Source organism: Stomoxys calcitrans, chromosome 3 (genome assembly GCF_963082655.1).
Source record: "Stomoxys calcitrans chromosome 3, idStoCalc2.1, whole genome shotgun sequence".
Lineage (NCBI taxonomy): Eukaryota > Metazoa > Arthropoda > Insecta > Diptera > Muscidae > Stomoxys > Stomoxys calcitrans.
This window is the reverse complement of record NC_081554.1, coordinates 179,805,425-179,819,191: the sequence shown is the minus strand read 5'-3', so window position 1 is coordinate 179,819,191 and position 13,767 is coordinate 179,805,425. Positions and strand designations below refer to the sequence as shown.

The window sequence follows — 13,767 nt, the reverse complement described above, 5'->3', positions numbered from 1 at the left end:
ATTTGAACCACACTTGATGCAGTTTTAAGAAGTTAGAACGAAACACTTCATTCATAATTTCAGTCAAATTGGACGATAATAGCGCCCTCTAGAGACTCTAAAGGTTCAAGAGGTCAAAATCCGAAATCGGTTTGTATGGGAGCTATATCAGATCAAAACCCGATCTTGACCTTACCAGGTTTTAGACCGATTCAGACTATACGTCATAGTCTGAATCTAATAAGAATTACGACCTATTGAGGCGCTAGAAGTAAAATCGGGAGATCAGTTTATATGGGACCTATTGGGTTGCCCACAAAAGTAATTGCGGATTTTTTAAAAGAAAGTAAATGCATTTTTAATAAAACTTAGAATGAACTTTAATCAAATATACTTTTTTTACACTTTTTTTCTAAAGCAAGCTAAAAGTTACAGCTGATAACTGACAGAAGAAAGAATGCAATTACAGAGTCACAAGCTGTGAAAAGATTTGTCAACGCCGACTATATGAAAAATCCGCAATTACTTTTTGGGCAACCATACTTGACACAGTTTTTAGGAGTTCGAACGAAACACTTTATTCAAAAATTTAAGCCAAATCGGATAATAGTTGCGCCCCAAAGCGGCTTAAGAAGTCAAGATCCGAAAACAGTTTATATGGGAGCTATTTCAGGTCAAAACCCGATTTAGACCATACTTGGCACTGTTGTTGATAGTCAAACCAAAACACTTCTTTCGAAATTTCATCCAAATCGGATAATAATTGCACCCTCTAGCGCACAAGACATCATGATCCGAAATCGGTTTGTATGGGAACTATATCAGGTTGTGAACCGATTTAGATCATATTTATCACAGTAAGTGGAAGTTAAAACGAATCACTTCATGCTAAATTTCAGCCAAATCGGATAATATTTGCGCTCTCTAGCGGGTCAGGAAGTGGACCGATTTGAACCAACACATGGACCGATTTGAACCAACACATTTGAGATCGGATTATCTGAGAGCTATATCAGGTCACGAAACGATTTGAGCCATACGTGGCACATTTGTTAATAGTCTAACTAAAACATTTCAGTCAATATTTCAGCCAAATTGAGTAATAATTGCACCCTCTAGCGGCTCAAGAAGTCAATGTCCGAAATCGGTTTATATGGGAGTTATAAGAGGTTATGAACCGATTTGGAGCATATTTCGCGCAATTGGTGATGGTCAAACCAAAACTCGTCTTGCAAAATTTCAGCCAAATCGGATAATAATTGCACCATCTAGCTGCTCAAGAAATCAAGATCTAAAATAGGTGTATATGGGAGCTATATTAGGTCAAAAACCGATTTAGACCATACTTGGCACAGTTTTTGTTGGTCAAACCAAAATACTTCACAAAAAATTTGAGTCATATCCAACCATAAATGCGACCTCTAGAGGCGCAAGTGGTCAAGATCCAAAATCCGTAGGCACTGGAAGTATAATCGGGAGATGGGTTTATATAGGAACAATATAAGGTTGTGAACCGTTTTAGGTCATACTTCGCACAGTTGTTGGAAGTCAAAACAAATCACTTCAAGGAAAATTTTGCCAAATCGGATAAGAATTGCGCCCTCTAGTGGCTCAAGAAGTCAAAATCCGAAATCGGTTAATGTGGGAGATATATCAGGTCAAAAACCGATTTAGACCATACTTGGCACTGTTATTTATGATCAAACCAAAAAACTTCAAGCAAAATTTGAGACAAATCGGATGAAAATTGCGCCCTCTAGAAGTCAAGATCCGAAATCGGTTTATGTAGGAGCTATATCAGGTCAAATACCGTTTTAGACCATACTTGGCACTGTTGTTGATGGTCAAACCCAAACACTTCATGCAAAATTTCAGCCAAATCGGATAATAATTGCGTCCTCTAGAGGCTCAAGAAGTCAAAATCCCAGATCGGTTTATATGGCAGCTATATCAGGTTATGGACCGATTTGAACCATACTTGGCACAGTTGTTGGAAGTCATAACAAAACACTCCACGCAATATTTCAGCCAAATCGGATAGGAATTGCTCCCTATAGAGTTTCAAGAAGTCAAGACCCCAGATCGGTTTATATGGCAGCTATATCAGGTTATGAACCGATTTAAACCATAATCAGCATAGTTGTTGGAAGTCATAATAAAACATCTCATGGGAAATTTCAGCCAAATCGGATAAGAATTGTGCCCTCTAGCGGCTCAAGAAGTCAAGATCCCAGATCGGTTTATATGGCAGCGTATTAGGACAGACGATATCCTTCTTCAATTTGGTCTAGATCGGTCTAGATTTGGATATAGCTGCCATTTAGACCGATTTCTCGATTTAAGGTTTTGGGGCCATAAACGGCACATTTATTCTCCGATTTTGCCAAAATTTGTGACAGTGAGTTAGGTTAATCCCCTCCACATATTTCTGCCATTTGGCTTAGATCGGTCCAGATTTGGATATAGCTGCCATATAGACCGATCTCTCGATTGAAGGTTTTGGCCATTAAATGACGCATTTATAATCCGATCTCGCCGAAATTTGAGACCGTGAGTAATGTTAGGCCCTTCGACATCCTTCTCCAATTTGGCCCAGATCGGTTCAGATGTTGATATAGCTGCCGTTAAGACCGATCTCTCAATTGAAGGTTTTGGGGCCATAAACGGCACATTTATTGTCCGATTTTGCCAAAATTTGTGACAGTGAGTTAGGTTAAGCCCTCGACATATTTCTGTAATTTGGCCTAGATCGGTCTAGATTTCGATAAAGCTGCCATATAGACCGATCTCTCGATTTAAGGTTTTGGGGCCATAAACGACACATTTATTGTCCGATTTTGCCAAAATTTGTACCACTGAGTTAGGTTAAGCCCCTCGACATATTTCTGCAATTTGGACCAGATCGGTCTAGATTTGGATATAGTTGCCATATAGACCGATCTCTCGATTTAAGGTTTTGGGGCCATAAACGGCACATTTATTCTCCGATTTTGCAAAAATTTGTGACAGTGAGTTAGGTTAAGCCCCTCGACGTATTTCTGCAATTTGGTCTAGATCGGTCCAGATTTGAATATAGTTGTCATATAGACCGATCTCTTGATTTGAGGTTTTGGGGCCCATAAATGGCGCTTTTATTGTCCGATTTTGCCAAAATTTGTACCAGTGAGTTAGGTTAAGCCCCTCGACATATTTCTGCAATTTGGTCTAGATTGGTCCAGATTTGGATATAGTTGTCATATAGACCGATCTCTCTATTTAAGGTTTTTGGACCATAAAGTGAGCATTTATTGTCCGATTTTGCCAAAATTTGTGACAGTGAGTTGTGTTAGGCACTTTGACATTTTTCTGCAACTTGGCCTAAATCGGTCCAGATTTGGATATAGCTGCCATACAGACCAATATCTCGATTTAAAATCTTGGCCCGATAAAAGGCGCATTTATAATCCGATTTCACTGAAATTTGACACAGTGACTTATGTTAGGCTTTTCGACATCCGTGTCGTATATGGTTTAGATCGGTTTTATTTTGATATGGCTACCGAAAGGGGAAAATATTTTGTTCTACAAAATTGAACAATGACTTTGGTCCAAATCGGAACATATTTCGATATAGCTGCTATGGGGCGTAAGGTATGTATTTTTCACCGGATTTTGACGAAAGGTGGTTTACATACATATCCTAACTTGTGTACACTTGATGGCCTTAGTATAAAAGTACACCAAAAAGTAGGCCTAGATTTTCAACTTTCTTAAATGAAACTTATTTCCAGTTATTTATCGTTTAAATCGTTATTCTATATTTTATACCCAATAAATCGTTTCTATAATATATATAAAGAGAAGTTTCAATATCATTTTAAGTTTCGTTTTGTTTGTTTTTCATAATTTTTGGGGGAGCTTTGTTGGTTTTGGGTTTAGGTTTTAGGTTTTTGGGGTTTTAGTTTTTTACAATATAATTACATAGTTCATAACAGTACTCTCTTAGATGCGATATTATTTGTATTCATTTGGGGGTTAGATTTAGTTTAAAATTTCAAAACTTTTCAATTCATATACTTAACATTACCACTTTTAAATATTTCTTTTTTTTTTGGTTTTTTTTTATTAGGGAATTCTTTGCCGGGGGGAAGAAGTATGTGTTTTTTTTGAGGGGGGAGGTTTTCACTTTGTTTTTACCAGGGATATGTGTGTGTATGTGTTTCTGTCTGTGTCTATAATGTAAGAGGATCAACGAAGGATATTTTTGGTTGTGTGATGTTAGGAATTGGTCCTTAAGAATAACTAAATCGTAATATTAGCAAACTAAATTCTTAAAAAAAAAATGTTTGGCTTAAAAAAACTTTGTATTTGTAAATAGCGTTTTTGTTTTGTTTTTGTAAATCTTGTAGAAATAAATTTTAAATAACATCGGACGCAAAAAATTATTGCGGAGGCATGTGGGGGCTAGTTTTGTTGGGAAGAGGGACGGAATTATTTAACATTGTTAGAGAGTTTGTAAGGGCAAATTAGGTAAAAGTAAGTTGTTCTTTTTCTCAAACGCTCCACCCCATCGCTATCGGCATACAAAATTTATCATTCAATATTTATTAACTCGAAATATTGGTTTAAGACCCTATAACATTTAAAAAGGGGTGTAGCAGTGTTGTTTCGTCTGTCTCTCGTGCGTGCAGCATTTATGGCGGTCTAGCAATGTCCGTCCATCTCTCTGTCTGTCCGTCCTGCGTATCTCTCTGTCCGTCCTGAAACTCGAACTAGTAAAACTAGCCGTTAGAAATTTTGCAAAAAACACTTCTTTTTGATTTAGATCGGTTGGAATGAAAATGGACCATATCGGTCTGTGGCTGAAAATGTCTACGTTGACTTCTTTTATGACCTCCATCCATACCAAACCTGTGGTAAGGTTCAAATATGTTCACAACCCGATGTAGCTTTCATATAAACTAATTTCTCTATTTGAATTTTTAACCCTAAGAGGGCCCAATTATTGTCTCATTGGCAACATTTTTTTGAACGATGACTTCTAATATGTCCTCCAACATTCATCCCAATGCGCACCTCTCACAATGAGGAAGTACAAATATCAACAAAATTTTATTCTGAACTCTGGCCGATGTATTTGTAATATTGGCTACGTTCAATCTGTTTATAACCTCATATAGCTGCCATATAAACCTATCTGCAGATAAGACTTCTTGAGCCTCTAGAGGGCGCAATTCTTATCTAATTGGGTTGAAATTTGGTATTTTGGTACAATTGTGTCAAGTAATGTCTTAGTCGGTTCATAACCTGATATAGCTGCCATACAAACCGATCACCCTGTTAAAATTCTTGAATCTCTAGAGGGCGCAATTCTTATCCGATTTTTTTTGGTATGACTTCCAATAACTATGCCAAGTAAGGTCTAAGTCGGTTCATAACCTGATATAGCTCCCACATAAACCAATTTCCCGATTAGACTTTCTGAGCGTCTAGAGGGCGCACTTCTTATCAAATTTGGTTGAAATTTTCCATATGGCGTTTTGGTATGACTTTCAATGACTGTGCTAAGTATGACGAAAATTTGTTCATAACCTGATATGGATGCCATATAAACCGATCTGCGGATTAGATTTCTTGAGCCTCTAGAGGGCGCAATTCTTATCCAATTTGATCGATATTTTGCTAATAGCGTTTTGGTATGACGTCCAACAATTGTGTAAAGTATGGATCAAATCGGTATATAGCCTGACATAGCTGCCATACAAACCGATCTCCCGATTTGAATTCTTGCACCTCCAGAGGGCGCAATTCTCATCCAATGTGGTTGAAATCTTGCACATGTCGTTTTGGTATGACATTCAACAATTGCATCAAGTATGGTCTAAATTCGTTCATTACCAGATATAAGTGTCATATAAACCGATGTCTCGATTAGACTTTTCCAAGTATGGCCAAAATTTGTTCATAACCTAATATGGATGCCATATAAACCGATCGTCCGATTAGATTTCTTGAGCCTCTAGAGGGCGCAATTCTTGTCCAATTTGATTGACAGTTTGCGTATGGCTTTTTGGTATGACTTCCAACAGTTGCGTCAAGTATGGATCCAATCGGTTTATATCCTGACATAGCTGCCATGTAAAATTATCTCCCGATTAGACTTATTGGACCCTAGAGGGCGCAATTCTTATCCAATTTGGCTGAAATTTCTCTCATGGCGTTTTGGTATGGCTTCCAATAACTGTGCTAAGTAAGGTCTAAATCGGATGATAACCTGATATAGCTCCCATATCAACCGATCTCCCGATTCGACTTCTTAAGCCTCTAGAGGGCGTAATTGGTTTTCCAATTTGGCTGACATTTTGTATAAGGCGTTTTGGTATGACTTCCAACAACTGTGCTAAGTAAGGTCTAAATCGGATGATAACCTGATATAGCTCCCATATCAACCGATCTCTCAATTCGACTTCTTGGGCCTCTAGAGGGCGCTATTGTTTTTCCAATTTGGCTCACATTTGGTATAAGGCGTTTTGGTATGACTTCCAACAATTGTGTTAAGTATGGTCTAAATCGGTTCATTACCTCATATATAGCTGCCGTATAAACCAATCTCCCGATTGGACTTCTTGAGCCTCTAGAAGGCGCAGTTCTTCACTAATTTGGTTGAAATTTTGCACAGGTCGTTTTGGTATGACTTCCAACAACTGTGCCAACTGTATACGTTTCATAACCCGATCTCCCAAATTGACTTTTTGAGCCTCTGAAGGGTGCAATTATTTCTCGATTTGTCTGAAATTTCGGTGTTTGTATTTTTCTTCTAACAGCCATGACAAGTACGGTCCCTATCGGCGAATAACTTTATATAGCTCAGGTTGGGGGTATATATGATTCGGCCTGACCGAACTTAGGACGTATAACTTAGAGGGTATAACAATACCCTCTACCATAGGATGGGGGTATACTAATTTCGACATTCTGTTGGTTACTCCTCGAAATACTCGTTTGTAACTAATCGAAATATTCTAAGACCCCATAAAGTGTATATATTCTTGATCGACATGACATTTTAAGCCATATTGGTCCATGTTTTTATATAGCTGCCATATAAACCGATCTTGGGTCTTGACTTCTTGAGCCTCTAGATAGCGCAATTCTTATCCTGAACTTATTATTTGGCTGAATTTGGTATGACGTGTTTCGTTATGACTTCCAACAATTGTGCCAATTATGGTGGAAATCGGTCCATAACCTGATATAGCTGTCAAATAAACCGTTCAGGGTTCTTGACTTCTTGAGCCTCCAGAAGGCGCAATTCCCATGCGATTTGGCTGAAATTTGGTATGAAGTGTTTCTTTATTACTTCCAACAACTGTGACAAGTATGGTTCAGATCGGTCCATAACCTTATATAGCTGCCATATAAGCCGATCTTGAATCTTTAACTCTTGAGCCACTAGAGGGCGCATTTATTATCCGATTTGGTAGAAGTTTTGCATGAAATGGTTTGTTTTAATTTCCAACATATTTACCAAGTATTGTCTGAGTCGGTTCATTACCTGATATATCTCCCATATAAACCGATCTCGGATCTTGACTTCTTGAGCCGCAAGAGGGCGCAATTATTACCCGATTTGGCTGACATTTTAGATGAAGTGTTTTGTTATGACTTCAAATAACTGTGGCAAACATGGCTTATATCAGTCCATAACCAGATATAGCTGACATATAAACTGGGATCTTGACTTCTTGAGCCTCAGGAGGGCACAATTATTATCGGATTTGGCTGAAATTTTGTACAACGGCCGAATCGGACAATAGCATAGCAATTCTATTCTTTTATCCTTTGTTTGCCTAAAAAGAGATAGCTGGAAAATAAGGAGTATATAAAATTCGGCCCGTCCTTAGCATGCTTTTACTTGTTAAAATTTTTTTTTTAGTGGGCTTTAAACATTATTTTTCAGAAATAATCAAAAATGTATTTTGATCCTAGCTTCAATGTCCCTAAGTGTTGTTTTACACCATATAAAGAGTTTCCTATGATGTCTAGCCCGCATTTTCATCTAATCCCTTCTTCCCTACAAAACTTTTTTTAGCCCTTTTGCCTCTGCTCTTAAGCAGGTTATGTTAATTTTTAAAATCTGTCTGTTCAACGTGTTTTAAAACGAGGCACTTGTTTATTTTGTGTTTCATATTTTTTTTTTTTTTTTGGTTTGGATTTTCTTCATTTTTTTCTTATACTTGGTTGGTTGGTTTGGTTTGCTTACAGTTTTGGGACATTTTCCTAAACACTTTTAACTATCTGAATACCTTTCATATAACCTCATTCGATGCCCTGCACACTTTATACGACCAGAGGGCATCAAACTACTCAGAGGGGGGGGGAGGGATATGCCTTAGAGGCTTTTGTTTATATCATGTTATCGTTTTTTGTTTTTTAGCTAAAATCAAATCTAACATAAGTATGGATTTATAGTCTAGACTGCCACAGATCATCTATAATTGCCATTTTCACCATCGCTATCACCCAATTGAAAACACATGCGTCGTGATCTATTGTTAAGATCATAATCCAGGCTAGAGGTTAATGGGGCTCCATTAACATCATCGATTAGATCGTATAGACCTTCACCGGTCTCGTAGAGAACACGATTTTTCAATTGCTCAATTTGATGCAACAATTTCAAAGTCTCATGATCCAGGTTGTCATCTTCCACATGCAATTGTTGCTGTTGCTCTTCATCCACATCCCATTCCAGAGACTCCGGTGTAGAGATATGAGACCAGGAGTTATGCGAACTATTGCGTGTTATGGAACTCATTTTATGGTGTCTGGAATTTGATCTCAACAGAGATCTTCTTTCGCCCGTGCGCTGTTCTTTGCTGGCCTTATAATGGGTGTTCATACCCATAGACTCGCTGGGTAATTCTGCCACCGAAGACATGGAAGCCATGGAATTTAATTGATCCTCTTCCTGATTCATATACTGCCATGATTCATCGGCCGATGTCTCATCGCAGTTTTTCACTGTATCGGTGTCCATCATCTGTAGTTGTTGATAGTTCTGTAGCATTTGGGTGCGTTGCTTTATCAGATGCTGTTGATAGTGCCTCATTTGGCTGTATTCATGTTCCCATTCGAGGTCGAGCGATGAACTGGCTCTGGAACTGGGTACTCGACTGGGTATGTAGTTAACTGAAGATTCTTTGGTGTGTCCGGTTGTAGCCAAGAGATTGGTAACGTCTAAATTTTGTAGTTGTATGTCTGAGAAGCTAAAAAGAAAGAAAAGTTGATAGGAAATGAATTAATTGATTTGCAGTTATGAATGTTCAAAGCACAGTGGGATGAGATAGAAAAATAAGTCTTAATTTTTGAAGGAATGAGGAAATTTTCAATATAATTCAGTTGAGTCCTTGACCATATGATGCATAATCTATGGCCTCAAACTGGTCCCAGGGCCTATTGGTCGACTCTTTAAGTTTATTACCAAATTTGGAACTCCCAATATAGTGCTCTGCAATGTGTGGACGCTGTAGTTTTCCACCAAATTACAAGCAAACATCCGGCCTGTTGTCCGTCTACAACCTTTTGCTGCTAATAAACTACAATGCCCATCATGAGCTTTGGGATTCTCTACTAGGTAGTGATCGGAGGGGCATACCGCCAGATTTAGGAATGTTTGCAGCACATTGTCAAATATTACCTGGTTACCTCATCACCTTCCCATAATTCTATGAACTGACTGACCACCCGGCTTCATAAGCTTTGCATTCTGCTTGTCTTCTGTAAACTATCACCCCATTTAGAGAAATTTGGATGCAACATTTCCGCCATAGCCGCTCGCTCTTTTCTAGGCCCAATTTCCCTGAGGAGGCAACTGGCATGACAGATAGCAAGATGGGATATGTAGCTACAAATGACCCTTAACATCAATAGGGCGGTCCACGGACATATATGGTTCGATCACTTGAAGTGTTGTAAATTAAGCGCAGGTGTTGGGCCGGAAATTCCGGGGCCGCTCGCTTCATTCTAGTTGATCGAATACCTCAGGTAAGGCCCAATTTTCCTGAGCAGCAAATGGCATGGCAGACAGAAATATGGGATCTGTTGCTTCCATCCTAATGACCCTAAAAATCAATAGGATGGCTCACGGACATATATATTGGGTTGCCCAAAAAGTAATTGCGGATCATCATATAGTCGGCGTTGACAAATTTTTTCACAGCTTGTGACTCTGTAATTGCATTCCTTCTTCTGTCAGTTATCAGCTGTTACTTTTAGCTTGCTTTAGAAGTATATTTGATTAAAGTTCATTCTAAGTATTGTTAAAAATGCATTTACTTTCTTTTAAAAAATCCGCAATTACTTTTTGGGCAATAGTTCGAGCTCTTGAAGTGTTATTTCTTCATGCCAGTATTGCTTAGGTGTGGTTTTCTGCAAAGGTACGCTCCAACTCTGAAAGAAGGAATGACAGAATTTCAGTCACTTTTGGCGACGTAACAGAGTGAATGATCTGAAGAGATTCCGCAGATTGAAAAATCGTCAATTTATTGAGCACCCCTATAGTGATATGGTAAAAAAGACAGCCATTTTTCGCTTCTGTGATGTACGAGCCAAGGATTATAATTTATTGTGAGGAAAATTGCTCATATCATCTACAGCGTCAAATCTTGCAAGGCTCTAAGCCCCCACAAAATTTCCACACTGATGTTTAAAAATTCGGATATGCCAGAAGTCAAATACCCGACCAAGGTTCTCCGTATAACTTCCCTTCCGAGGCGTCAAAATGAATAATTCCCTTCCTTGGTGGGTAATTATTAAATTTTTAGGAGCTAGATCCCACCTGGATAAATACTTTTAACTGCCTTATTAAGCTTCATCAGATGTTGATATTGATTCTCCCTAGGTGACGATGCCTAAATCGATAAACTTAACGATTTGGAGAAGGTCTATGCTCGGGCGCCAGTCTCTACATGATTTGTTGGATAAAAGCTTAGAACTGCCCAATTTAGCGTCATCATGTGTTGAACTTGATTATCGCTAGGTGACGATATCTAAATCGATTCTAACTTTGCGATTTAGAAAAGGGGTATGCTTGGGCGCCAGTCACTACATGATCCATGGTCTCAAGTAGGAGGGATATAAGGCATATAAGGCTATAGGCATTTGGTCCTTTTCGACCTTACTACCCTTGGGTGTTTAACCACTTTTCTTTTTTTTTTGTTAATGGAAGATCCACACTATTGAAGTAGAAATTGTTCATATCATCTGCAGCGCCAAATCGTCTGAGGTTCCAAGCCTCGACAAAATGTCCACATTGATGAAATACCTGACCAAGATTCTCAACCTGTCTTTGACATACTTCTTGGTCCGGATGCACGAAATATGGGCAGAGTGATATCATAATGAAAATAGGAACTGCTTCGAGTGAGGGAGAATTGTGCGTAGCGCAGAAGTCAGCATGTCCGCCTATGACGCTGAACGCATGGCGAGAACATTAGGAAAATTTTTCAGCGGTGATTATCCCCTCATAAGGGTGGCGAAATTTGGCGAACTATGCCATTTGAAACAAGTAAAAGCGTGCTTAGTTCGGCCGGGCCGAATCTTATATACCCTCCACCATGGATCGCATTTATCGAGTTCTTTTCCCGGCATCTCTTCTTAGGCAAAAAAGGATATAAGAAAAGAGTTGCTCTGCTATTAAAACGATATCAAGATATGGTCCGGTTCGGACCACAATTAAATTATATGTTGGAGACCTGTGTAAAATTTCAGCCAATTCGTATAAGAATTGCGCCCATTGGGGCTCACGAAGTAAAATAGAGAGAATGATTTATATGGGATCTGTATCGGGCTATAGACCAATTCAGACCATAACAAACACGTTTGTTGATGGTCATGAGAGGATCTATCATACAAAATTTCAGGCATATCGGATAATAATTGCGACCTCTAGGGGTCAAGAAGTCAAGATCCCAGATCGGTTTATATGGCAGCTATATCAGGTTATGAACCGGTTTGAACCTTATTTGACACAGTTGTTGAAAGTAAAAATAAAATACGTCATGCAAAATTTCAGCCAAATCGGATAGGAATTGCGCCCTCTAGAAGCTCAAGAAGTCAAATCCCCAGATCTGTTTATATGACAGCTATATCAGGTTATGGACCGATTTCAACCATACTTGGCACAGTTGTTGGATATCATAACGAAATACTTGGTGCACAAATTCATTCAAATCGGATAAGAATTGTGCCCTCTAGAGGTTCAAGAAATCAAGACCCAAGATCGGTTTATATGGCAGCTATATCAGGTTATGGACCGATTTGAACCATACTTGGCACAGTTGTTGGATATCATAACAAAACACGTTGTGCAAAATTTCATTTCAATCGGATAAGAATTGCGCACGTTAGAGGCTGAAGAAGTCGAGACTTGCGCACGCTAGAGGCTCAAGAAGTCAAGACCCCCGATCGGTTTATATGGCAGCTATATCAGGTTATGTACCGATTTAAACTATACTTGGCACAGTTATTGGATATCATAGCAAAACACGTCATGCAAAATTTCATCTCAATCGGATAAGAATTGCGCACTGTAGAGGCTCAAGAAGTCAAGACCCAAGATCGGTTTATATGGCAGCTATATCAAAACATGGACCGATATGACCCATTTACAATACCAACCGACCTACACTAATAAGAAGTATTTGTGCAAAATTTCAAGCGGCTAGCTTTACTCCTTCGGAAGTTAGCGTGCTTTCGACAGACGGACGGACGGACGGACGGACAGACGGACGGACGGACAGACGGACGGACGGACAGACGGACGGACATGGCTAGATCGACATAAAATGTCACGACGATCAAGAATATATATATACTTTATGGGGTCTCAGACGAATATTTCGAGTAGTTACAAACAGAATGACGAAATTAGTATACCCCCCATCTTATGGTGGAGGGTATAAAAATGGTATGCCAGCCATGTAAAAACTTCTCCCGGAAGAGGTGTTATACCGCGGCACGTCGTTCGGAGTTGGCTATTAAAAGGAGGCCCCATATCATTGATCTTAAACTTGAGTCGGACACCACTCATTGGTATGTGAGAAATTTGCCCCCGTTGCTTGATGGAATGTTCATGGGTAAATTTGCAATTTGCATTTGATCTCTCTCTTCTCTCACCAGTTGCCAGTACACCTCAGGTAATGAATAATGGACAGATTAATCCCTCTACTAAATCCAGTAAAAGATTCGTGTAAAGAAGAATCATACAGACCGATCTCCTTTCTCTTGCCTTTAGTAAAGAAACTTGAAGTTATAGCCAATGGCCAAAGAGATTCCGCTTCTGACGTCAGGGAGCAATAGAGTAAATGAGACTGATGTCCTTTCTCTTACCAGAGGCCTTGTTGAAGGATTTTAAAATGAGAAGCAATAGCAGGGATTTCAAAAATTAAATAGCACAACGAGGGCACGTCAAGAGCGCAAATTTTAGCCGGCACACAGTGGGAGAAAATGAAATAAAAAAACTATATGCCGTGTGAGAACGGGTAGATATATTTCCTTGAAATGATTAGAGCTGAGGTGTTAACGAGATCGTGTGCAAATGCCTTCGTAAATTGTAAAATACAAAGCAGATTTCGGTCAAAATTGCACAAAAATAAAATTAAAGTCGAATATCTTCAAAAGCAATGGAGATATTGACCTAATGCGGACTTTTTTGTAGGTATTTTCGAGCACCATCCAGTAAAAAAAAAATGAAGATCAGACCGTAAATGAAGATTTTGCAGTCCAAACAATTATTCGAAATACCGA

At 38.9% G+C, this 13,767-nt stretch overlaps 1 protein-coding gene across 2 annotated transcripts in view; it reads right to left on the bottom strand.

Annotated features, from left to right (window-relative positions):
* Window positions 1–7,954: 7,954 nt before the first annotated feature.
* The window catches only part of LOC106083185 (uncharacterized), a 47,344-nt gene continuing 41,531 nt past the window's right edge, over window positions 7,955–13,767 (bottom strand). For both annotated transcript variants that reach the window (XM_059364967.1, XM_059364966.1), the window contains one exon: window positions 7,955–9,227. In XM_059364967.1, coding sequence (XP_059220950.1) covers window positions 8,447–9,227 — 781 coding nt within the window. In that variant the 3' untranslated portion in view covers window positions 7,955–8,446. The remainder of the gene's footprint in view (window positions 9,228–13,767) is intronic.